The sequence below is a fragment of the Scyliorhinus torazame genome, chromosome 9 (assembly GCF_047496885.1).
Source record: "Scyliorhinus torazame isolate Kashiwa2021f chromosome 9, sScyTor2.1, whole genome shotgun sequence".
Lineage (NCBI taxonomy): Eukaryota > Metazoa > Chordata > Chondrichthyes > Carcharhiniformes > Scyliorhinidae > Scyliorhinus > Scyliorhinus torazame.
Genome location: NC_092715.1, coordinates 47,365,728 through 47,391,124, shown reverse-complemented (window position 1 = coordinate 47,391,124; position 25,397 = coordinate 47,365,728). Strand labels below are relative to the sequence as shown.

General features: G+C 50.6%; 1 protein-coding gene across 29 annotated transcripts in view; it reads right to left on the bottom strand.

Moving 5' to 3' along the window:
• The window catches only part of LOC140429166 (teneurin-3), a 3,593,949-nt gene that overhangs the window by 33,030 nt on the left and 3,535,522 nt on the right, over positions 1-25,397 (bottom strand). For all 29 annotated transcript variants that reach the window (XM_072515817.1, XM_072515806.1, XM_072515811.1 and 26 more), the window contains 2 exons: positions 6,365-6,597; positions 3,338-3,492 (listed from right to left, as the gene is read on the bottom strand). In XM_072515817.1, coding sequence (XP_072371918.1) covers positions 3,338-3,492; positions 6,365-6,597 — 388 coding nt within the window. The remainder of the gene's footprint in view (positions 1-3,337; positions 3,493-6,364; positions 6,598-25,397) is intronic.

The following is a 25,397-nucleotide window of genomic DNA, read 5'->3' as shown; positions in this document are numbered from 1 at the left end:
TCCTTCCGCACTGTCCACAACTCCACCGACTTTAGTGTCATCTGCAAATTTGCTCACCCATCCTTCTACGCCCTCCTCCAGGTCATTTATAAAAATGACAAACAGCAGTGGCCCCAAAACAGATCCTTGTGGTACACCACTAGTAACTGGACTCCAGTCTGAACACTTCCCATCATCCACCAACCGTTGTCTTCTTCCAGCTAGCCAATTTCTGATCCAAACTGCTAAATCTCCCTGAATCCCATGCTTCCGTATTTTCTGCAGTAGCCTACCATGGGGAACCTTATCAAACGCTTTACTGAAATCCATATACACCACATCAACTGCTTTACCCTCATCCACCTGTTTGGTCACCTTCTCAAAGAACTCAATAAGGTTTGTGAGGCACGACCTACCCTTCACGAAACCGTGTTGACTATATCGAATCAAATTATTCCTTTCTAGATGATTATACACCCGATCTCTTATAAACCTTTCCAAGATTTTGCCCACCACAGAAGTAAGGCTCAGTGGTCTATAGTTACCGGGGTTGTCTCTACTCCCCTTCTTGAACAAGGGAACAACATTTGCTATCCTCCAGTCTTCTGGCACTATTCCTGTTGACAAAGATGACTGAAAGATCAAAGCCAAAGGCTCAGCAATCTCCTCCCTAGCTTCCCAGAGAATCCTAGGATAAATCCCATCCGGCCCAGGGGACTTATCTATTTTCACCCTTTCCAGAATTGTTAACACCTCCTCCTTATGAACCTCAAGCCCTTCTAGTCTAGTAGCCTGAATCTCAGTATTCTCCTCGACAACATTGTCTTTTTCCTGTGCGAATACTGACGAAAAATATTCATTTAGCACCTCTCCTATCTCCTCGGACTCCAAGCACAACTTCCCACTACTGTCCTTGACTGGCCCTACTCTTACCCTAGTCATTCTTTTATTCCTGACATATCTATAGAAAGCTTTCGGGTTATCCTTGATCCTACCTGCCAAAGACTTCTCATGTCCCCTCCTGGCTATTCCTAGCTCTCTCTTTAGGTCCTTCCTAGCTAACTTGTAACTCTCGAGCGCCCTTACAGAACCTTCATGTCTCATCTTTACATAGGCCTCCTTCTTCCTCTTGACAAGTGTTTCGACTGCCTTAGTAAACCACGATTCCCTTGCTCGACCACTTCCTCCCTGCCTGACAGGTACATACAATATCAAGGACATGCAGTAGCTGTTCCTTGAACAAGCTCCACATTTCCATTGTGCCCATCCCCTGCAGTTTTCCTCTCCATCTGATGCATCCTAAGTCTTGCCTCATTGCATCATAATTGCCTTTCCCTCAGATATAACTCTTGCCCTGGGTATATACCTATCCCTTTCCATCACTAAAGTAAACGTAATCGAATTGTGGTCACTATCACCAAAGTGCTCACCTACCTCCAAATCTAACACCTGTCCTGGTTCATTACCCAGTACCAAATCCAATATGGCCTCGCCTCTCGTTGGCCTATCTACATACTGTGTCAGGAAATCCTCCTGCACACATTGGACAAAAACGGACCCATCTAAAGTACTCGAACTATAGCGTTTCCAGTCAATATTTGGAAAGTTAAAGTCCCCCATAACAACTGCCCTGTTGCTTTCGCTCCTATCCAGAATCTTCTTTGCAGTCCTTTCCTCTACATCTCTGGAACTTTTCGGAGGCCTATAGAAAACCCCTAACAGGGTGACCTCTCCTTTCCTGTTTCTAACCTCAGCCCATACTACCTCAATCGACGAGTCCTCATCAAACGTCCTTTCTGCCACCGTAATACTGTCCTTGACTAACAATGCCACCCCTCCACCTTTTTTACCACCTTCCCTGAGCTTACTGAAATATCTAAACCCCGGCATCTGCAACAACCATTCCTGTCCCTGCTCTATCCATGTCTCCGAAATGGCCACATCATCGAAGTCCCAGGTACCAACCCATGCCGCAAGTTCACCCACCTTATTCCGGATGCTCCTGGCATTGAAGAAGACACACTTTAAATCACCTTCCTGCCTGCCGGTACACTCCTGCAACTTTAAAACCTTACTCATGACCTCACTACTCTCAACCTCCTGTATACTGGAGCTACAATTCAGGTTCCCAAGCCCCTGCTGAACTAGTTTAAACCCTCCCGAAGAGCATTAGCAAATTTCCCCCCCAGGATATTGGTACCCCTCTGGTCCAGGTGTAGACCATCCCGTTTGTAGAGGTCCCACCGACCCCAGAATGAGCCACAATTATCCAGAAATCTGAAACCCTCCCTCCTGCACCATCCCTGTAGCCACGCGTTCAACTCCTCTCTTTCCCTATTCCTCGTCTCGCTATCACGTGGCACGGGTAACTACCCAGAGATAATAACTCTGTTTGTCCTAGATCTAAGTTTCCACCCTAGCTCCCTGAATTCCTGCCTTACATCCCTATCCCTTTTCCTACCCATGTCGTTGGTACCTATGTGGACCACGACTTGGGGCTGCTCCCCCTCCCCCTTAAGGATCCCGAAAACACGATCCGAGACATCACGCACCCTGGCACCTGGGAGGCAACACACCAACCGCGAGTCTCTCTCGTTCCCACAGAATCTCCTATCTATCTCCCTAACTATGGAGTCTCCAATGACTAATGCTCTACTCCTCTCCCCCCTTCCCTTCTGAGCAACAGGGACAGACTCTGTGCCAGAGACCTGCACCCCATGGCTTACCCCTGGTAAGTCCCCCCCCCCAAAGTATACAAAGCGGTATACTTGTTACTAAGGGGAACGACCACAAGGGATCCCTGTACTGACTGCTTCCTCCCAGCCCCTCTCACCGTCACCCATCTATCTTTATTCTTCGGAGTAACTACCTCCCTGAAGCTTCTACCTATGACCACCTCTGCCTCCCGAATGATCCGAAGTTCATCCAGCTCCAGCTCCAGTTCCCTAACATGGTTTCTGAGGAGCTGGAGATGGGTGTACTTCCCACAGATGAAATCAGCAGGGACACTGTTGGCATCTCTCACCTCAAACTCTACTCGGGGAGTAGAACATTGCCATTCGGATGCAAGGTACAAACATTGGCTTTCTTCAGTTAGATTTTATTTTTAAAACACCCAACAACTTCACATCTCAAAGATATATTCCAGTATTTTGATTAAAAATCTGCCAACCAAAGCTGTCACAAAGCGATTAGCTGTTCATCGGACGTATTTGTTGTTGTCACTGCCATTAGTGATGGTTCATGGATGCAAGTTATTTTTTTTTCATTTCCATTCAGGATTCTGTTTTTTGGGAAAAGTCTTTTCAATCCTATTACTGTTTCCTGCGCCTTCTCCTGTTTAAATGCTGAACCATACCTGGCTTATATGCATGGTGGTGTCACAGGTCAAAGGTCGAGCTGACGTGAGGTCATTGGAGCCTAGCAGTGTGGAAATTATTCCATTCTGATCCACTTTTCTGATCATGGTTCCATCCACAAAGTACATCAAACCATTCTTGTCAATGGCAATCCCTGTCAACAAGAAATACAAAATCACTGTGACACTGACAAACCTCGAAACAGGGCAAGGAGGCTGGCCTTTACCTAGCTCTCAATAATCAAGACTTTTATGACTGCTGCATTAAGTATTGATGTTGTTAAATTAGTCAAGTGCCTAATGGCAACAGATCTACTCAGGCTGGAGGAGGATGCGAACAGCAAAGTATTAAAAGGTGGTGTCCACGCAGTGTTCTAACTGGGTTTTAGTTAACAAGAACTTCCAACTATTCTCCATTCAAGATTTCTGAATTACAGACAAACTGGCAAAGAAAGGGTTTGTAATGTGCTGGGTTGTTCCTGGAGTCTCCCGGCCTTCATACACGGTTCATTGTCTGCCACTTCCCTCAGAGTTTGCTGGTCTCGAACTGAACGTCTCCGAGTGCTTTTATGAAAATTCCATCCAATTATAAGACTCACTTGAGTCACTGAGGCTCTCAAGAGTGCTAATGTGGAAATACGCAGTACCCTCATTAGAAAGCTCTCTCATTTATTGCACTGTCTTTGTTCTAAGGCTACTCCCACTGTGACTCCTGACTCTTGCATGTCTGGGATATTCACTACAGCACAGATCTCATTATAGCAGAGCAACAGACTGGTCTGACGGTTTCAGTTTTCAACAGTGAAACTAAAGGCAACAGTGTAAGAAGTGGCATTCGTCATTTTAAGAAATTAACACCCACAATCTGTTACTCTCTTAAATTTCCAAATCGTAACAATCCGGTCCCTGTACTAAGTGATCATGACTCTGACACCTACCTGGGTATAATTCAGTCTCTCACAAACATAATCTCAGTTTGGTTTACGAATGCATAACTTTGCTAGCATACGTGGATGTGTGTATGTTTGTGGTTTTGAGTGTGTGAATGTTTTGGGTGTGTGAATGTTTTGTGTGTGGGTATGTAATTTTGTGTGTGACCATGGGCAAGAGAATGGTCTCCCGCCAGAGGTGACCTGCAACTGATTTGCACTCCCAGCACAGGAAGCAATTCACTATCCTTTGCCATGAAAACCTATGCAAGGTGAGGATTAGGAGGGATTCCTGCTATCGGGCCACCATTTTGAGCATGTGGCCCAATAGCGGTGTCCCGCGGATGGCCACCCCCACTTCCCCCCCTTGCAAATAAGCCCCCCATCACCGGATTTTCCAAGTCCCCCCTTCTCCCACATATGGGGGTGTCCCGTCCCCGATCCGCATCCCCCGCTCCTTCCAGAGACTCTAAAATAGGGGGACTCACCAGAGAGAGCCCCTAAATAGGGAGATGCCCCATAGACACCCCCCAAAAAGAGACCCCTGTCAGGAAGCCCCTCCCCCCAGAAAAGAGAAACCTGCCCGGAAGCCCCCCAGATAATATAAACTTGCCAGGAAGCCCCCCCAGTAAAGAGAAACCTGCCAGGAACCCCCCAAAAAGAGAAACGTGTCTGGAAGCCCACCCCCCCAAAAAAAGAGACCCCTGTCAGGAAGCTCCCCCTGAAAAGAGTTCCATCAGGAAGCCCCCCCCCCATAAAGAGACCCCTGTCAGGAGGTCCCCCAGAAAAAAGAAACCTGTGAGGCAGCCCCCGCCCCCCCCCCCCCCCCCCCCCAATCCCAGAAAATAGAAACCTGTCAGGAAACTCCCCACAAAGGAGGCCCCTATCTGGAAGCTAGAGCAGTCCAGACAGAGGGAGTGCAAAAAATTATTGTTGTAACACAAAGCCGAACAATACACCTGCCGGTTCAGGCAGAGGAAGCATCAGAGAGCTCCAAACACACACAGCTGTTAGCCTTGCTTCCTTCACGGTTGAGTAACTCTAAAGTGCTCTAAACACAATGTTTATAAACCACTTGAAAGAGCGTTAGTGAATACCAATTACCCCCATTCATGCTTGAGTGATTTTGAAGTGCTCAGCTGAAAATTGACAGCACTTAACTCACTTTGATGTGGTTGATGTTTGTAAATATTGTGGTTAGAGAACTTCAGAGACACTCAACCGTGAAGGAAAATGAATGAAGCAAGGCTAACAGTTGTGTGTGTGTGTGTAAGCTGTCAATGACAGCCCACTAAGGGAAAGGAATGAATGGCAGACATCTCAATGAGCGGAGGGGTTTGAACACATGTCACCACTTTCTCTTCCTCTGTCTGGTGTATGCCAGGTGGGTGTTACAATTGTTTTTCACTGCCTCTGGCTGGACTGCTCTCTGGCATCCAGACAAGGATCTTCTTTCAAGTGGGATTCGTGACAGGCTTCTCTTTTCTGGGGGGTGTCCGGACAGGGGTCTCTTTTCTGGGGGGTCTGTGGAGGTGCCTTTATTTAGGGGGTCTCTGTGAAGAGTTCTCCCTATTTAAGGGGCTTCTGAGGGTCTGTTTATCTGGGGGGGTCTCTGGGGGAGCTTTGGGGGGAGGGGGGAGTCCTGTGAGGGTGGGGTAGGCAGGTATTGTATGTTGCGGGTGGTGGCCCTCGGATGGACTTTAGGGGCAACTCCCTTAAGGAATTGCCCCCTTGACCCACAGCAAGGTCTATCACGTCAGGGCCACGCTGGGAAATACTTGCAGTGATCCCCACCCACGGGATCGGAGAATCCGAGGATCCAGAGGATATGGTGCCCAGCCTGCTAAGTGGATGCAAATAGGTCATTAAGACCTGTTTGCATCCTCCCACTGGTGTGTGGGCACGAACTCCCATCCCACCACCAGCAGGGGGCGGAGCCTCGGAAACGGATCGGCGCCTTTTCTTCACAACGCCCGATTCTCCCCTTCATCGTGAACCCCACTAATTAATGGTGACGGAGAATTTCACCCAATGTGTATCTAAATTTGGCTGTGTTTGTGTATGTGCATGCACGGATGTGTGAGTATCTGCAACATACCTTTGGGACCCATCAATGAAGCTTCAACAGCTTTGCCTCCATCTCCACATCGAGCTTCATCAAACGGCAGACATAGTTCTCCAGTCCCAGCTACCACTTCAGAGTTAGCCGTCAGATCTTTCGCACCAATCAGGGATTTTGGATGATAGATCCTCCGTGTGTTGGTATCTGAGATGTATAGATCTCCAGTGACTGGGTCGGTTGCCAGGAAGTATCTATGTGCTGGGTTATTGCTGTAAAAATAAACATTAAAAAAAAATTAAAGGTATCTTTCAAGGTATCAAATTCAAACTAAGCGATGGTCCAGCTGTATTGTTTGCAATGGCCAGAAAAAGCAGTGGCACCTCCTCCGTACTGGAGAACAGATGGTTCACAGTATACTTTGTAATGATTCTGTTAAACATTTTAACACGTTTTTACTGTAATAGAGGGCAGAAAGCTAATTAAGGAAAAAACTAAAACCAGGTTTAATCATCTCAACGCCCAAAATTTTAACATAACATATACCAGAGTGTTCATTACACCATCCATACATAGGATTGCAGCAAGAACTCATTAATAGTAGCGGTTTAAGAAATCCCAAGACTGTTACCCCCACTGAGTGATTTCATTCTAAAAAATCACTCCCCGTCTCCAGACTACTCCTGCTCTGTAAATCTTTCTACTTAAGAGCTTATGTACACCATATCATTGGTATATTCAGTGAGAGGCAGTGGGATACATAGAAAACATAGAAAAATACAGCACAGAATAGGCCCTTCGGCCCACGATGTTGAGCAAACCTTTGTCCTAGATTAATCATAGATTATCATTGAATTTACAGTGCAGAAGGAGGCCATTTGGCCCACTGAGCCTGCACCAGCTCTTGGAAAGAGAGCCCTACCCAAAGTCAACACCTTCACCCAACACTAAGGGCAATTTTGGACACTAAGGGCAATTTATCATGGCCAATCCACCTAACCTGCACATCTTTGGACTGTGGGAGGAAACCGGAGCACCCGGAGGAAACCCACGCACACACGGGGAGGGTGTGCAGACTCCGCACAGACAGTGACACAAGCCGCAATCAAACCTGGGACCCTGGAGCTGTGAAGCAATTGTGCTATCCACAATGCTACCGTGCTGCCCTTAAAAACAAATAAATCTGCACTATATCATTTTACAGTACAGAAGGAGAATAATAATATTATTTTTTTAATTATAAATTTAGAGTACCCAATTATTTTTTCCAATTAAGGGGCAATTTTGCGTGGCCAATCCACCTAACCTGCACATCTTTTGGGTTGTGGGGGTGAAACTCACGCAGACACGGGGAGAATGTGCAAACTCCTCACGGACAGTGACCCAGGGCCGGGATTCGAACCTGGGTCCTCAGCGCCGTAGTCAGCAATGCTAACCACTGTGCCACCATGCGGCCCATCCAATTTACTCATATTGGGGGTGATTCTCCAGCTGTGTTGCGCCTGGTGCAAATCCTGCTGTGTCGGGAGAATTACGGGAGAGGCCCGAATCGGGATTTGTGTCGGGCATAAAACAGTTTCCGAAGCTCCCGGCCCACTCCAGACGGCGTGATCAGGATCTTGCCCATGTTCACAGCTCATTTGCATTCATTCTAATCACATTACTGAGATTAAGGTTGTATGCAGCGGCCTTCCGGTATTCGCCATACGCCGCCCTTGAAACCCAATTCTTCTGGAGTGGATTTTTTTCAACTCTGAATTGCATCTTACAAAGGGCAGATGTCCTGCCTTGGTGCATTTTTTCCACATTGGGTTTACTTCTACTCTGAATTGCGTCCGAGAAAGAGTAGGTGCTCGATCTGCGTGCTTTATTTCATATAGTGTGATTGTTTAAAGTCTGATGTGCTTCCTACAAAGCAGGTGCTCTGTCTGACAGCAATTATTTTTTATTGGATATTTTTCAACCGCTGAAGCCTGAACAACATGCCTGTACTGGAAGAGCTTTTCCACCATAGAAGCAATTGCACCACTCAAATATTAAAGTGCAAGAGTTCCACAAAGTGGGCCTTCTCATAGCCACTGTTGAATTCTCTGGATAGGCATGATGACCATGCCACGGGGTGGCACGGTAGCACAGTTGGTTAGCAGTGTTGCTTCACAGTGGCAGGGACCCAGGTTCAATTCCCGGATTGGGTCACTGTTTGTGTGGAGTCTGCACGTTCTCCCTGTATCCGTGTGGGTTTCCGTGGGATGCTCCGGTTTCCTCCCACGAGTCCCGAAAGATGTGCTTGTTAGGTGAATTGGGCATCCTGAATTCTCCTTCTGTGAACCCGAACAGGCACCAGAGTGTGGCGACTCGGGATTTTCAAAGTAACTTCATTGCATTGTTAATGTAAGCCTATTTGTGACACTAATAAAGATTATTATAATTATTATTATTGTCAGAGGCCATTATAGCCTCCGGGTGGTCAGGAACATGGCTGGACATGTTACACTACACCGAGCATAGCCCCTGCCAGCCTGGCAGTGGCACTGACAGGGCTCAAGGGGGCAATGCCAGATTGGCACTGCCAACAGGTGGGTTCTGAAGGGGGTGGGCGGGAGGGGACCGATGACAGCGATTGGTGGGGAGGAGGTCTTTGCAAATGAGAACGGCGGCTGCTGTAGTGTTATTCTGAGGACCGGCCTTGCTGGCATTTGCAGGTCACACAAATCACATTCTCAGCATGAATCGTCGCCAGCTAAAAAAAGATTCCCAATGTGGGTGGATTGCGATCTGGATCACACCAAACCACCCGGCAGGGATTCCACCTCGTTTCCCGCCGAAGGCCACACATGGCACCTCTTTCACATGTTTCTGCTCGCTATGGGATTTTGGCAATAACAGCTTTTATGTTGAATGAAGACCAGGGCACTGAATGCTGTTTGAGTTTTACTACCAGGTTACGGTTCTAAAAGAATTATTAAAGAATCAACTTAATGGGGAAAGGGTGGTTTCTTTTTCTATTCCTGTTCCTTACTTGTTCAGCAATAAGGTTTGCTCCTAGATACTGGTACTAAGATCACCCCCCCCCACCTCCCAAATAGTTTTGGGGATAAATGTTGTTACTCTTCACTAAAGAAGATAATGATAGCAAAGTGTACCTTAATGGTCTAAATCAGTTTCAATGGCATCAAATAGGCAGAAGGGGTGCCCAGTCGCACAATTCAAACTCACAGCATCTTATTTAATTTTAATTGATTCTATAGAATCCCTACAGTGCAGAAGGAGGCCATTTGGCCCATCGGTCTGCACCGACCCTCCGACAGAGCACCTACCTAGGCCCAATCTGCGCCCTATCCCAGTAACCTCGAAACCCCACATAACCTTTGGACACTAAGGAGAAATTTAGTATGGCCAACCCATCTAAGCTGCACATCTTTGGACTGTGGGAGGGAACAGCACCCGGAGGAAACCCAATTTGCCACAAGCTTGTTTTGCACTACTGTCAGGAATGAGTTTTGTGCCCATAGTAAGATGCCCGGGAAGCAATGCGGGACCAACTCCAACTTACCCTGATACTCATGCTAATCTTAATTTCAGAGAGGGTACATAGAATTCCGAAGGGAATTGAGGACCTTGCTGAGGGCCATGCTCACAGATGCTCCGGTAGTTTGAACAATGACTGGTGGGACATTCGCTGCGATGTGACGGAGCAATGGATTTAATTTGGCTGATGTAAGCAGTTGAGGAGTTGAAGTCACTTCCTTACAAGCAGTGGAAAATCCTCCAGGTGTAACCATAGTTCCTATCATTTTAATACCATGTTTTCACTTGTCCTTTGAATGCTGGGAAGACAAAGATCTTCAGAGCTTTCTGACTCTCACCAGCAAGTGAAAGAAGCTGAACTGAGAGAAAAAAATCTGCTCTGGTAAGATTTCACAGGTGGTTGGAACAAGAAAGGGGGGCCCCAAGACACAAGAATTGAGGCGACCTTCAAAGGCTGTAGGTGAAGGAAGCACCCACTGAACTCCAGATATTAATAAAAGTAACACTGGGCTGGATTTAACAGACTTCTGCCAATGCTTCTGAAGGTGGTGGCGGGCTCATAAAATAAAGTGGGGTGGCCTTCCCACTCCCTGACCTGTAACCCATATTATGGCATCCTGCCTTATTGTGGCCACTTAAGGGATTCAACTCTGCTGCGGTTTTATGTGCGGCAGGGGGAGGCTGGGAGCCTGTAAGTTTTCACTGTGCGTGTTGCTGTCAGGCAGGAAGAGAGAGTTCACCCCTTTGGGGTGATCCCCTATTCCCATTGGAGGCACCAACCTCAAGACCGTTACTCCTCCCCTTTAACCTTCCCCCTGCAAACCTCTCCAATCCAACCACCCACCCCTCTCCCCACCCTGGCTCAAGGGGGCCTTCTAGCCAGGCCCATCCAGCCAAAATCCAGCCTTAATTCTAAGTCTGGGCTACATTGCTTCCTTTCCTTTGGGAATGCCTGCAGTTCTATAAGTGGCCACCGCTTGATTTTGGTGCTGCTGGGACTGCGGAGTTGGTGGCCAATCAGATTGGCTCTCTAGGGCGGGACTTCCTCCCCAGAGAGGTCCCCTTCTGAAACAGCGATCGGGTGGTAGGACTGATGACAGACATTTCAGGGGGTCGGGGGTTAAATCCAATCGACTTTTTCCTACTAATCTCCAGCCACAAACAGAGCTGTGGCTTTGTAGCAAATTGCAAACGACATCAAAATCAGTCAACAGTCACAAGAAAATGAGTATGACAGCAAATTTCCCATTACATTCAAACAAATAACAACATTAACATAATTTATGGAAGGTGGGGTGACCTTTTGCTAGCTAAAACATGGCATACTTCCAACCCACACTACGATGCACCATGCAAGGTTTCAAGTTGAAACTACCACAGCATTCAATGTCGCACATTGTAACACCAAAGTTCACCATATTTAACAAGAAATGCATTTATATAGGGCGTGATTTAACAAGCAAAAAAGGAGTCCCCTTTGGGTGGGTTTGGTGGCGTGTTTCCTGGTGTTTGTAGTGCCGGTAACAACCCCTCTATCAAACGGGACTCTTGTTATTTTTTCAGGACTCGGTGAGGAATGTCCTACCGAGCTCGCACTTACAGGGCGGCACGGTAGAACAGTTGCTTTACAGGGCCAGGGTCCCAGGTTCGATTACCGCTTGGGTCACTGTCTGTGCGGAGTCTGCACCTTCTCCCCGTGTCTGCGTAGATTTCCTCCCGGTGCTCCAGTTTCCTCCCGCAAGTTTCATAGAGTTAGTTTCATAGAATTTACAGTGCAGAAGGAGGCCATTCGGCCCGTCGAGTCTGCACCGGCTCTTGGAAAGAACACCTTACCCAAGATCAATACCTCCACCCTATCCCCGTAACCCAGTAACCCCACCCAACACTAAGGGCAATTTTGGACACTAAGGGCAATTTATCATGGCCAATCCACCTAACCTGTACATCTTTGGACTGTGGGAGGAAATCGGAGCACCTGGAGGAAACCCACGCACACACGGAGAGGATGTGCAGACTCCGCACAGACAGTGACCCAAGCCGGAATCGAACCTGGGACCCTGGAGCTGTGAAGCAATTGTGCTATCCACAATGCTACCGTGCTGCCCCTAAAGTCCCGAGAGATGTTCTTGTTTGGTGAATTGGACATTCTATATTCTCCCTGTGTGCACCTGAACAGGCGCCGGAATGTGACGACTGGGGGCTTTTTACAGTAACTTCATTGCAGTGTTAATGTAAGCCTACTTGTGACAATAAAGATTATTATTATTACCCCCAATGCCCCAACTTACCTGTAGGGGGTCCTTGAGCCCCCTGTACCCCACCTCATAAGGGCACTCCAGGGCTGATCCCCGGTGCGGGTGAAATTCACCTTGGCATCATCAGACTAGCACCCTTGCAGTGCCACCTGGCCATTCCAGGCTGACACCCAGGTAGCACTGCCAGGTGTCCAGGTGGTACTGCAAGGGTGCCTCCCTTCCCAGAGGCCCCGATCACCTGGGAGAAACCCCCCTACCCATTTATGGAGACCAGTTTTAAATAGTGCCAGCTGGGGTCTCCTTTGCAAGGGGATTCAGTCCCAGGCGTTGGTTAGATCTGGCGGAGACATATTTAAGCGTGCCGAACTGCACACTTAAATATGCAAATTTAGGTCCCGTGCACATCCAGATCGCAACATTTTGCGCGGCGTGGCAAGCTGGGTACATCTTGCAAGAGGCCTCTTGCGAGATTTACCGGCCGCGTCGCTTCCGGAGTTCGGCGCGACCCGGCCGTTAGATCGACCCCATCATGTTTTACATGACCACCAGGCATCTCAAAGTTTCTTCCAGGCAATGAGGTATTTTTGAAGAGAGTTGTAGGAAGCGTATAAGCCAATATGTGCACAGTAAACTCCCGAAAGCAGCAATATGCTAATGAACAGGTAATCTGTTTTTGTGATGTTGGTTGAGCGATACATATCGGGCAGGACACCAGGGATAACTTCCGGCTTCTTCAAAAAGATCCATCGGTTCTTCTACGTCCACCCGAACAGCCAGGTGGAACCTTGGTTCAATTACTCATCCTAAAGACAGGGCCTCCAACCGTGCAGCACTCTCTCAGTACCACACTGGAGTTAAACCCTTGATTTTAAGCATAATGTCTGAAATGGGTCTTGAATCTGGAAATTTGTGACTCAGAATCCAGTGACCAAAAAGGCCACGGCTGCCAATCTAAACAATGAAATTTAAGATGAATTTAGCCACGTGAGCTATGGGTACCATTACAGATACCTGCTGGATGTAATGTTAGGGGGTCACAGGGTCCCTTACCTTAACACAATGTCATAGAAAAATAGAACGGATCTCAAGGAGGCTGGCAGGAAATAGTTTTGGTGACAAATAGAATGTAATAAAAAATGACTGAATAGTAATTAAACATGAAGGCGCATTGGTGATAGATTCAAATTTATTGGATCTCATTTGCTTCCGTCATTTATCTTTCAGATTGCTTTACTATCTTATGTTGACAACCAAGTGTAATGTATCGTTTAATGGCTGATACGAATCACTGAGGCTGGCTGACCCTTTTGATTATGAAGCGTCAAGGACTTCCAACTTTTCACTTTAGCATTTTGGCTTGAGAAGAGTCAGCAAATTACAGCGTCCAACGAATGAACTGCAGGTTAGAGATTAGTTTTTTGTCCTGAATTCAGAGCAGGACAGAGAGGCAGGAAAGAAAAAGATAATCATGCAGAATATCCTGAAAATGGAGGTATCACCAGGAGTAAATCATCTACTGATAAGCAATATGGTAGGCAGGTGTCCCAGCATGCAAATAAGGCCACGCTATGGGGGATGACTGTGGTAAAGTGGTGAGGTGCGCTTCAGTCTAACACATGCAGAGCTACCTCGAGGTCACCCAACACTACAACCAATTGCCATAATCTGGTCAGGGATAAAATGGGAAAGAAAAATTAGTATCTCATAGACAGTTCATGAAGTTCAATATAAGGACCATTTCCCCTCTGTGTTCAGAATTTATGAGCAGACGATGACGCAATGATGATGATAGCTGATATTTTATGTGAATGAAGAATTATTGCCAGATTCTTCATAATTTTCTCATCCATTGAGGGAACAATGACAGCGGCGGCAATAGGAATGAATCAAGTAAAGAATGCACGGTGGCATAGTGGTTAGCATTGCTGCCTACGGCGCTGAGGACCTGGGTTCATTCCCGGCCCCGGGTCACTGCCTGTGTGGAGTTTGCACATTCTCCCCGTGACTGCGTGGGTCTCACCACCACAACCCAAAGATGTGCAGCTTAGGTGGATTGGCCACGCTAAATTGGCCCTTAATTGAAAAAAAATAATTAGGTACTCTAAAATTTTTTAAAAAGGAATGAATCAAGTGGATTACACATGGTTTGCAACTTAACAAAGACTTCTTGGAAAGTGATGAAATTTATTGAACTCTACATTGCTAACAGTGTCAGCTCCAGGTAAGTGCATAACTAATCCAATATACTAACCAACTTCCAATTATCCTGATTGAAAAGAAATGCCAATCCCAAAAGAATGGATTGATTTTTTTGTTTTTGTTTATAAATTTAGAGTACCCAATTCTTTTTTTTTCTCAATTAAGGGGCAATTTTAATGTGGCCAATCCACCTACCGTACACATCTTTGTGGGTGAGGCTCGCGCAAACACGGGGCGAATGTGCAAACTCCACATGAACAGTGACTCGTCGCTGGGATCGAACCCGGGTCCTTGGCTCCGTGAGGCAGCAGTGCCAGCCACTGCATCGCCGTGCTGCCCTCAGAATGGATTGATAAAGAAATTGTCTCACTTACAAATGGTCATCTATTGCCGGGGGTTTAATTCTTAATGCATAGAATAGATCTAACCCTAGATCTCACTGTGAGACAGGAGCAAGTTTGATCAGATGGAACTGTGCCTTAAAGTGGGGCCACTGAATAGCAGTAATACTAATGGTTGAATTGAGCGATCCATTTTAGCATTAAAATAAAGCAGCTAAGGAATGGTGTGCAAGTGTCAAAATTTAATTTCAAGGAACAATTCTTCCATTTTTATTTATTTAGACTGCACTATAAGGATTAAATGGACCAGGATGCAAAGGCTGCTGGTTCGCTCCTTTGTCTTTTTAGCATTTAGCAGCACTGTAACCTATCATCTGACTGGTCTTCCAAAGTTTAGGTCAGAGAGTTGTACTTATCTGCCTCTATTTCTGGCCTATGCTGATTTCACTATGAAGTGGATTTATGGAATCATGGTTTCTTTCCTAATTGTTTCATCAACTAGTTAACAGTGAAGGTGGGGAAAGAGGGGAGACACGTGCAGTCACATGTACTCTGCCAGGTATGAATAGCTGAGAGAACATGCTGTTTGATTCGATCAGTCAATCGTTGGGACTTACGGTCCACATCCCTGGTATCACACCTGCACTGAAATTCAATGATTGGCTGATCAAATCAAACAGCATGTGCCTCCAGCTGCTAGTAATAGGCAGTGTACAGACTGTACTCAACCAACCTGTGCTTCCAAAACATCAGTCTGCTGATAGATATATTTCTGCAATTGTGCAGCACTTGCTGGACAATCCTGAGAGCGTTATTAGCTACACTAAAAATCAATTTAAGATAATCAATCGACTTGTAATGTAGATCATTCATGCTTGTGAGAAGCAACATACACTCCGACGCAAGGACCCGTTCTCTGCAAACAAAAGGAATATGTTCAAGCCGTGTGCCTATTCGGGAGCCTATAGTTATTACTGGAGGGTTTATGGTTCCCTGCTGTTTTCCCCAGGGCAATGCCGTGGCCAATCAGAGTCAACTTGCCAACTAATCAGCACCCCTTTTTCCAAGGGATAAATTGTTGCAATCGTTTCAAGATTGGCATTCTTGTGTTTGTCCTGATGATTTCAGGATGAAAAGCAATGGTAAACTATCTCTCTTCTCCAAAATAAAAACTATTTCCAATATAATATTGGTTTGGATTTGTTTATTGTCACATGTACCAAGGTACAGTGAAAAGTATTGTTCTGTGTACAGTTCAGACAGTTCAGTCCATACATCAAAAGAAAATACATAGGGAAAACATAAAATATACTGAACCAGTTTCAATTTCTCAGATTCGACCACAGTTCTCCACTTTTTTCCCTTGTTCTAACTCTAACAATGCCAGCTCAAACGTCACCAACACCCTGTTTCACTTCGCTGTTCTTTTTAAAAATAAATTTAGAGTACCCAATTCATTTTTTCCAATTAAGGGACAATTTAGCGTGGCCAACCAACCTACCCAGCACATCTTTGGGTTGTGGGGGCAAAACCCACGCAAACACTGGGAGAATGTGCAAACTCCACACAGACAGTAACCCAGAGCCGGGATCGAACCTGGGACCTCAGTGCCGTGAGGCAGTAATGCTAACCACTGCGCCACCGTGCTGCCCGCCACTTCACTGTTCTAATGCTAGTCATGCCTGCCTTCATTTTACTGTTCAACTTCTACTGGTGCCCCTTTTCAAACCCTCGTCTAATTCAAGTCACACCCCTCTCCATTTCCTTGTACCAACTCCACCTAAACCCCTCTCCATATCTTTCTGTTTTAATTCTTCACACCTATTTTTAAAAAAATATTTTTATTCTCCTCCTTTTTCACATTTTCTCCCAAATTTACACCCACCAACAATAAACAATTATCAGTAACAAATATGTCAGTCCCCACAACAATAACAACGATCCCATCCTCTCACCAACCCCCAAACATTAGCCCGCATGTTTACATAAACAAATGACAAAAAGGAATCAGGGATTACCCATAGTCACCCGTAATATCTTAGCCCCCCTCCCCCCCAACCCTCCCACCCATCCCCCCCCAACTAATGTTCAATGTTATCCAGTTCTTGAAAGTGCATAATGACTAATGCCCATGACTTGTAGAACCCCTCCGTCCTTCCCCTCAGTTCAAATAACCTTCTCACGAGTTAAGAATTCCAATAGGTCCCCCGCCACGCCAGGGCACAGGTTGGAGAGGTTGCTCTCCAACCTATCAGGGTCCACCTTCGGGCGGTCAATGAGGCGAAGGTTATGATATCTGCCTCCGCACCCGTTTCCAACACTGGCTGATCCGACACCCCGAATATGGCCTCCCGGGGACCCGGGTCCAGTTTCACACGCACCACCTTGGAAATTACCCTTAAAAACCTCCTTCCAGTAATCCCCTAGCTTTGGACAGGACCAAAACATATGAACGTGATTAGCGGGCCCCGCCCCGCAACGCTCACACACATCTTCTACTCCTTCAAAGAATCGGCTCATCCTCGCCCTCGTGAGGTGTGCTCTGTATACCACCTTCAGCTGTATCAGCCCCAACCTTGCACATGAGGTGGAGGCATAGTAAATGGAGCACCTCACACCAGACCCCCTCCTCTATAACCTTTCCCAACTCTTCCTGCCACTTTGCTTTGATCCCTTCCAGTGGTGCCTTATCCTCTTCCAAAATATCTCCGTACACCGCTGATACTACCCCCTTCTCCAGTCCCCTTGTCGTCAGCACCTCCTCCAGCAATGTGGAGGCCGGTTCCTCCGGGAAGCTCTGTATCTCCTTTCTGGCAAAATCTCGAACCTGCATGTATCTAAACATTTCCCCCTGCTCCAGCCCACACTTCGCTTCCAGCTCCTTCAATCCTGCAAACTGACCCCGAAGAAACAAATCTTTTAGTGTCTTAATCCCCTCATCTTCCCATTTCCGGAAATTTCCATCCCACCTCCCTGGCTCAAATCTGTGGTTCCCAAATCGGCATTTCCCTTGACCCTGCCCCCAACCCGAAGTGAATTCTTCACGCCTTGATGCGATTCTTCCTGTTTTCCTCAGCGAGATTCTGGGTTTTAATTTCTCTGATTCAGCCGTCAAATAACTGCTGCTTAATGCAGTCTATAATCTCATTTGCGGATGTTTTTTGATACAAAAATTGGTCTGGTTCCTGAACACAGAAACATTATAAATGCGTCTGTGACAAATTGCACTGTTTGTCAATTCTAGCAAAATCATAATTGCTTCCTTCGGAACGTGTCCATCATTTCACCAGAAATAACAGTGAGGGACAAAAATACTTTCCAATATAACCGCAGAGTGACAATCCTTTTCACCAAACGGAGTTATTTGGTGAAAACGTCCTGTGTTTTTTTTGAAAGGTTCTTGACTATTTGTTTCTGAGTAGGTTGGAAGCGTGATTGTCTTGGATGTGTGTTCGATAGAATTACTCAACATTTGCATGACTTTTAAAAAATCCTGGGCACGTGGCCTACTCCAAAGCAACTGTTATTCCCCCAGTCAGCAAGAGGTGGAGCATGAGAGCAACTCTGGGCGATTACCTTGAATGTTACTTCCTCCATCTGACCTCTGCTCACCGATTCCCTGAAGCTACAGCCCGGTTTTGCATATGGTGCATCTTACACTTCCATGCCGCAGTATATTGCAGCAACGAAGAGCTTTGTCCCTGGCCCTGGAAACTGACAATTCATGATGTGCGGCAGTACCAAGTGCCTAATAAGCTGAGATCATCCAAAAGGATATTTATTCCACAAACAATTTCTTTCCTGAATCACCATTATCTTTTCTGTTAAGTAAGCTCTTTAAAACCATTTGCATTTTTTATCAACACTTATTCTGCAAGTTGATAAAACAATGCCTATTTAAAACTCACTTGATATTTGGAATTATTCCCAGCTCTCTATTCAACACGGGAGCAAAGCAAAGTCTGCCAGTAAAGCAGATTAAATAATGCTGCTGATACAAGCACATGGAGGCTGTGATTCGGATGTTGTTCATCAAAGTTTGATAATTCAGGGGCTCTACAAAATTGAGGGGAATTATATTTTGGGATGGCGTGCTCAGGGATCAGGTAAAAATGCTCCTCATACATCTCAATTTTATTTCAAGGTGTGACATGAAGAGGCAGGCCAGTGTGAGCATGTTCGGCTGCAAACTAGCTTGGGGAGAGTATTGGAAGTTGATGATTGGTGTTAATCTGGCCCAAGTTCATTTCTCTACGTTAATGATAACTAATCACAAGGGCGTGAGATTAAGGAACACGCCTCAAATCATGATTATGTCCAATCTTGTCACAACCGTTCAATTTTGCATCTGGGAAACGGTTTCCAGTGGTGTTCCACCGCGCTCAGGTTTGGATTTAAATGTGGGAGGCATGATCGGGAACTTTGCAGATGACACAGAAAATTGGCAATGTAGTTAATAGTGAAGAGGATAGTTGCCGACCCCAGAATTATATCAATGATTCGGTTGAGTGGACAGCGAAGTAGCAAATTGAATTCAATCCGGAAAAGTATGAGGCAATGCATGTGGGGAGGGTAAACAAAGCAAGGGAACACTCAATAAATGGGAGGATATTGAAATGGGATTGAGGAAATAAAAGAGGACATGCATGTCCATAGGTCCTGTGAGTGGCAGGACAGGTGGATAAGGTGGTAAAGAAAACATCTGGAATGTTTTCCTTTATTGGGTGAGGTAATGAATACAAAAGCAGGGATGTAACGCTGCAACTGTATAAAACGTTGTTAGGCCACAGCTGGAATTTTGTGCACAGTTTTGGGCACCACATTACAGGAAAGACACAATTGCTCTGGAGAGAGAGCAGAGGAGATTTACAAGCAGAACAGAAAACATTATATTTATGACACCTCGGGCGAAATTCTCCGTTATCGGCGGAAACTCCGCCGATCGGCGCAAAAAACGGCGCAAATCCCACTTGCGTCACGTCATAAAAATGGGCCGATAGTCTGCGGCCCGAAATGGGCTAGCAGCGACGTAACGGGATCCGCGCTTGCGCAGTGGTTCACGCCGTGCAGCGTCATACGCGCTGCACGGCGTGACGGCTCATAAGGCCGCGCAGCTCCCCCCCACCCGACCGGAACAGCCGACCGCAACACCCGACTTGATGGCTGGCCGTCGCTCAGCCCCGAGGTTCGAGTCACGCGATGTGGAGGCGCTCCTGGATGCGGTGGAGCAGAGGAGGGACGCCTGTATCCCGGGCACGGCCGCAGAGTTGCCCCATGCCACAGCCGGCGTCTGTGGAGGGAGGTGGCAGAGGCCGTCACCGCTGTGGCCCTAACACCACGGACAGGCACCCAGTGCCACAAGAAGGTGAACGACCTCGTCAGAGCAGGCAGGGTGAGCCTCCCCCATATCCCCTCTCCCCCATATCCCCTCTCCCCCAAATCCCCCTCTCCCCCATATCCCCCTCTCCCCCATATCCCCCCCTCCCCCATATCCCCCCTCCCCCATATCCCCCATACCCCCCATATCCCCCCTCCCCCATATCCCCCCTCCCCCATATCCCCCCTCCCCCATACTCCCCCCTCCCCCATACTCCCCCCTCCCCCATATCCCCCCACCCCCATATCCCCCATATCCCCCGTCCCCCATATTCCCCCCTCCCCATATCCCCCCTCCCCCATATCCCCCATATCCCCCCTCCCCCATATCCCCCCTCCCCCATATCCCCCATATTCCCCCTCCCCCATATCCCCCTCCCCATATCCCCCATATTCCCCCTCCCCCATATCCCCCCTCCCCCATATCCCCCCTCCCCCATATCCCCCATATCCCCCTCCCCATATTCCCCATATCCCCCCCTCCCCCATATCCCCCCTCCCACATATCCCCCCTCCCCCATATCCCCCCCTCCCCCATATCCCCCCTCCCCCATATCCCCCCTCCACCATATCCCCCCCTCCCCCATATCCCCCATATCCCCCCTCCCCCATATCCCCCCTCCCCCATATCCCCCCCTCCCCCATATCCCCAAGTGAATCCAGCCCTAACCTTAACCTCTGCAATGCACGCGCAACCGATGGCGTGCATTCATATACCTGCCTAACACTGTTGCTTTTTACCCCTGCCACCCCCCCCCACAGGAGAAGCGCGCACACAACACCAGGGAGCATGTGAGGACTGGAGGAGGGCCCGCTGGTGAGAGGCCACTGACCGTACACGAGGAAAGGGCCCTGGAACTGGCTGGCGGACCTGAGGACCGGGAGGTTGCTGATGCAGAGGTCGGGGCCCCACGAGCAAGTGAGCCACCAACAGCCCGTCCCCATATCCCCCCTCCCCTATATCCCCCTCTCCCGTATCACCTGATCACTGCCTGATGTCTAACCATGCATGCTTCATTGTGTATCGCAGGACCAAACGTCCAGGCACCCATCCCCGCAGATGCAGACCGCCCGCAGGATGCCCCTCGGAGACCACGGGAGACGGAGAGACCCGCACCCTCCAGCATGCGACGCCCGCAGGATGCCCCTCGGAGACCACGGGAGACGGAGAGACCCGCACCCTCCAGCATGCGACGCCCGCAGGATGCCTCTCGCACACCACGGGAGACGGAGAGACCCGGACCCTCCAGCATGCGACGCCCGCAGGATGCCTCTCGCACACCACGGGAGACGGAGAGACCTGGAGCAACAGGGAGACGACACCCCCGTCACGTGCGGGAGCGACCACCCAGCGATGAGGGGGGCAGCCACAGGCCCCCGTCACATCCGAGCCAGGACACCACTACCCAGGACACCACTATCCAGGACACCCCTACCCGGGACACCACTACCCAGGACACCCCTACCCGGGACACCACTACCCGGGACACCACTACCCGGGACACCACTACCCGGGACAGCACTACCCGGGACAGCACTACCCAGGACACCCCTACCCGGGAAGACGAAATACCGGACAGTGACTCAGAGTGGATGGGTGGAGACGAACCCCCACCCCAAAGTGCCATGGACTCAGAGTGGGACGAAGAGCACGACACAACGCCACTGCTGTCACCAACACCCTCCACCATCGCAGAAACACTCACCACGGTTGGGCACTTTAGTGATGAGGCGTCTGGTACACTCACTGGTGCGCACAACACAGCCGTCCCGGTACAGCAGGTGGAGGTAGGAGCAGCAGAGGGACCGGGCGGTCGGAGGGCAGCCCAGGCCAAGCGAACATCTGCCGCCCAGATGGATCCCGGGTTCCTGCAGTTACCACACCCACACATAGATCCGATGCAACCACCGACACGGAGACGAGCGAATAGGGTGACGGGTGGCTTGCGGCGGCTGCGGTCGCAGGTGGAGGAGTCCACCCGCGTCCAGGAGCTGGGAGTGGTCCCGGTCATGCGTGCCACCCAGGCTGACACCGCACGGGTGGCGTCCGCGGTGGAGGCAATGGGTACGACGGTGTCAGACATGGGGAACGGTTTGCGAGGCCTGGGGCCTTCCGTGCAGGCGGCGTCTGTGGCCCAGGAAATGGCTGCCCTCTCACAGGAGGCCATGAGCCAGTGCCAGCGCCAGATGCGCTCAACGCCATAGCCCAGTCTCAGCAGGCCATGGCCCAGTCTCAGCAGGCCATGGCCCAGTCTCAGCAGGCCATAGCCCAGTCTCTGCAGGCCATGGCCCAGTCTCTGCAGGCCATGGCCCAGTCTCAGCAGGCCATCGCTGAGGGCATCGGCGCCAGTGGCCATGTGCGAGCTGGCGTCGCACTGTCGCAGACAGGGTTCGACAACCCCCTGGGCTCCATGGCTGCAAACCTGCAGACCCCTGTCGATACCAGCACGGGCCTCCAGGATTGGCAGCGCCAGATGTCGGGGGCGCGTCGGATGGCCAGTCCGTTCGCATCCCCCACCCATGTAGAGGCCTGGGGGCCATCGGGCACCCCGAGGGAGGAGGAGGTGGTGTGGTCCGTCCCGGCTCCCTCTGTAGGGGAGGTCCCGGTACACCGCGACACCTCGGACTCCCCCCCTTCCGTCCCAGGTGCATCGGGTGGGCAACGGGCAGGACAGGCTGGCAGCTCGCCATCCCAGTCGCCCGGGCCGCAGCCTGGCCCATCTAGGCCAGGACGCCCCAGGAAACGGCCGCCAAAGGGATCCAGTGTCAGAGGGCAGGAATCACAGGAGTCCACCTCCAGTTCTGCTGTACCGTCTGGGGAACCACGTAGACGTAGTCAAAGGGCCCGTAAGGCCAAACAATTAGACACTGAGTAAGTTGGCACGGGTGCAGGGCACAGATGAGTTTTAGGCGCTAGGGCACGTGCATGAACTCCTTTGGTTATTAAAGTCAATGTTACACCTACCGAAGCTGCCTTTGTGCTCTGTCCAAAGTGTGCGGGGGTGTCATGTACGTTGAGCGCAAGTGTGTGTGTGAGGGGTGGTCTTACCTCAGCCCCAGGTGAGTCTGCCCCCTTCCCCCTGGGCCGCCATCAACATCCCCCGGGCAGAGGACGGGACCGTGCGCTGCAGTGTCACAGCCGCATGCAGGGATGGTCCGGGTGGATGGTGGTACTGTGGCCATGGGTCAGACATAGTCCAACGATGTAGAGCCAGGAGCTCATCGGAGGCGGGTTGTCATCATTCTCCATGGCCTGCGATAGACATGCGTCCACCCGCAACTGGGTGAGCCCGGCCCGTTGTGCCGCCGGTGGATCGGCAATTGGGGGTGGGGGGGTGGTGTGCATGCGGGTGGGGTGTGTGGGGTTGGGGAGGGGGGTGAGGGTGCTGGGTGGGTGGATGGGTGGGGGGTGTGGGTGGTCGGCTGTTGTCATGGTGTGCGGTCTGTGGCCATACTACCCGATTCCCACGCCCATCTAGTCAGTGAAGCGGGCGTCTATCAGTCTGTCCCGTGCCCGCTGGGCCAGCCGGTAACGGTGGACAGCCACCCGTCTGTGTCTACCCCGTCTGCCCTGACCATTGCCCCCATCCCCCTCATCTGGGGAGGACTGGGCCTCTTCCTGCTGCTCCTCCACTCCGCCCTCCTCTGCCTGCGGCACATCGCCCCTCTGCTGGGCTATGTTGTGCAGGACGCAGCACACCACAATGATGCGGCCGACCCTATCTGACCGATACTGGAGGGCGCCCCCAGAGAGGTCCAGGCACCTGAAACGCATCTTCAGCACGCCAAAGCACCTTTCGATCACTCCCCTTGTCGCTACATGGGCATCATTGTAGCGGTTCTCCGCCTCATTGCGTGGCCTCCGTATAGGCGTCATCAGCCACGATCGCAATGGGTAGCCCCTGTCGCCCAGCAACCAGCCCCTCAGCCGGGGATGGCGTCCCTCGTACATGCCGGGGATGGATGACCGCGACAACACGAATGAGTCGTGTACACTGCCTGGGTGACGGGCGCAGACGTGCAGGATCATCATGCGGTGGTCGCAGACCACCTGTACGTTCATCGAATAGGTCCCCTTCCTATTAGTGAACACGGCCCTGTTATCTGCAGGTGGCCGCACGGCGACGTGCATCCCATCGATCGCGCCCTGGACCATGGGGAACCCGGCAATGGCAGAGAAGCCCACGGCCCGGGCACCTTGGCTGGCCCGGTCCACGGGGAAGCGGATGTAGCGGTGCGCCATGGCATAAAGGGCATCTGTCACTGCCCGGATGCACCGATGCACCGATGTCTGCGATATGCCGGACAGGTCCCCACTCGGTGCCTGGAATGACCCCGTTGCATAAAAGTTCAGGGCCACCGTAACCTTGACGGACACGGGGAGAGGGTGTCCCCCGCCAGTGCCACGCGGTGACAGGTGTGCCAGCAGGTGGCAGATGTGTGCCACGGTTTCCCGGCTCATCCGGAGTCTCCTCCTGCATTCCCGGTCCGTGAGGTCCTGGTATGACTGCCGGGGCCGGTACACACGGGGCGCCCTCGGGTGCCTCCGTTGCCGTGGGGCCGCGACGTCCTCCTCCCCCTGTCGGTCAGGTGTCCCTCCAGCCTGGGCGGCTGCCGCCTGCCCCTCTGCGGCAGCCTGCGCCGCCTCTCTGGCACGCTCCTCCTCCTCCTCCTCCTCCTCATCCAGGGCAACATAGACATGAGCGGCTGCCACCACGGCGGCCAACATCGCTGGATGGTCTGAAAACATGACGGCCTGGTGGGGGGGGAGGGGAACGACGACATGTCATCATTGCCCATATCCCCTCCTCCCCCCAGCCAGGTGGCATGGGCCGCATGGGTCCAACTGTTGGAGGCTGGCACCTGGCCAGGTGGACCAACTCATTTGCCCTCCCATCACCCACACCGGCACGGCCCCCTCCCCAACCTCCACCCCAGCACGGACCCCCCCCCCCAACCTCCACCCCGACACGGACCCCCTCCCCAACCTCCACCCCGGCACGGACCCCCTCCCCAACCTCCACCCCGGCACGGACCCACTCCCCAACCTCCACCCCGGCACGGACTCCCTCCCCAACCTCCACCCCAGCACGGACCCCCCCAACCTCCACCCCGGCACGGCCCCCTCCCCAACCCCCAACCTCCACCCCAGCACGGACCCCCCCCAACCTCCACCCCGGCACGGACCCCCTCCACAACCCCCAACCTCCACCCCAGCACGGACCCCCCCCAACCTCCACCCCGGCACGGACCCCCTCCACAACCCCCAACCTCCACCCCAGCACGGACCCCCCCAACCTCCACCCCAGCACGGACCCCCCCCCAACCTCCACCCCGGCACGGACCCCCTCCCCAACACCCAACCTCCACCCC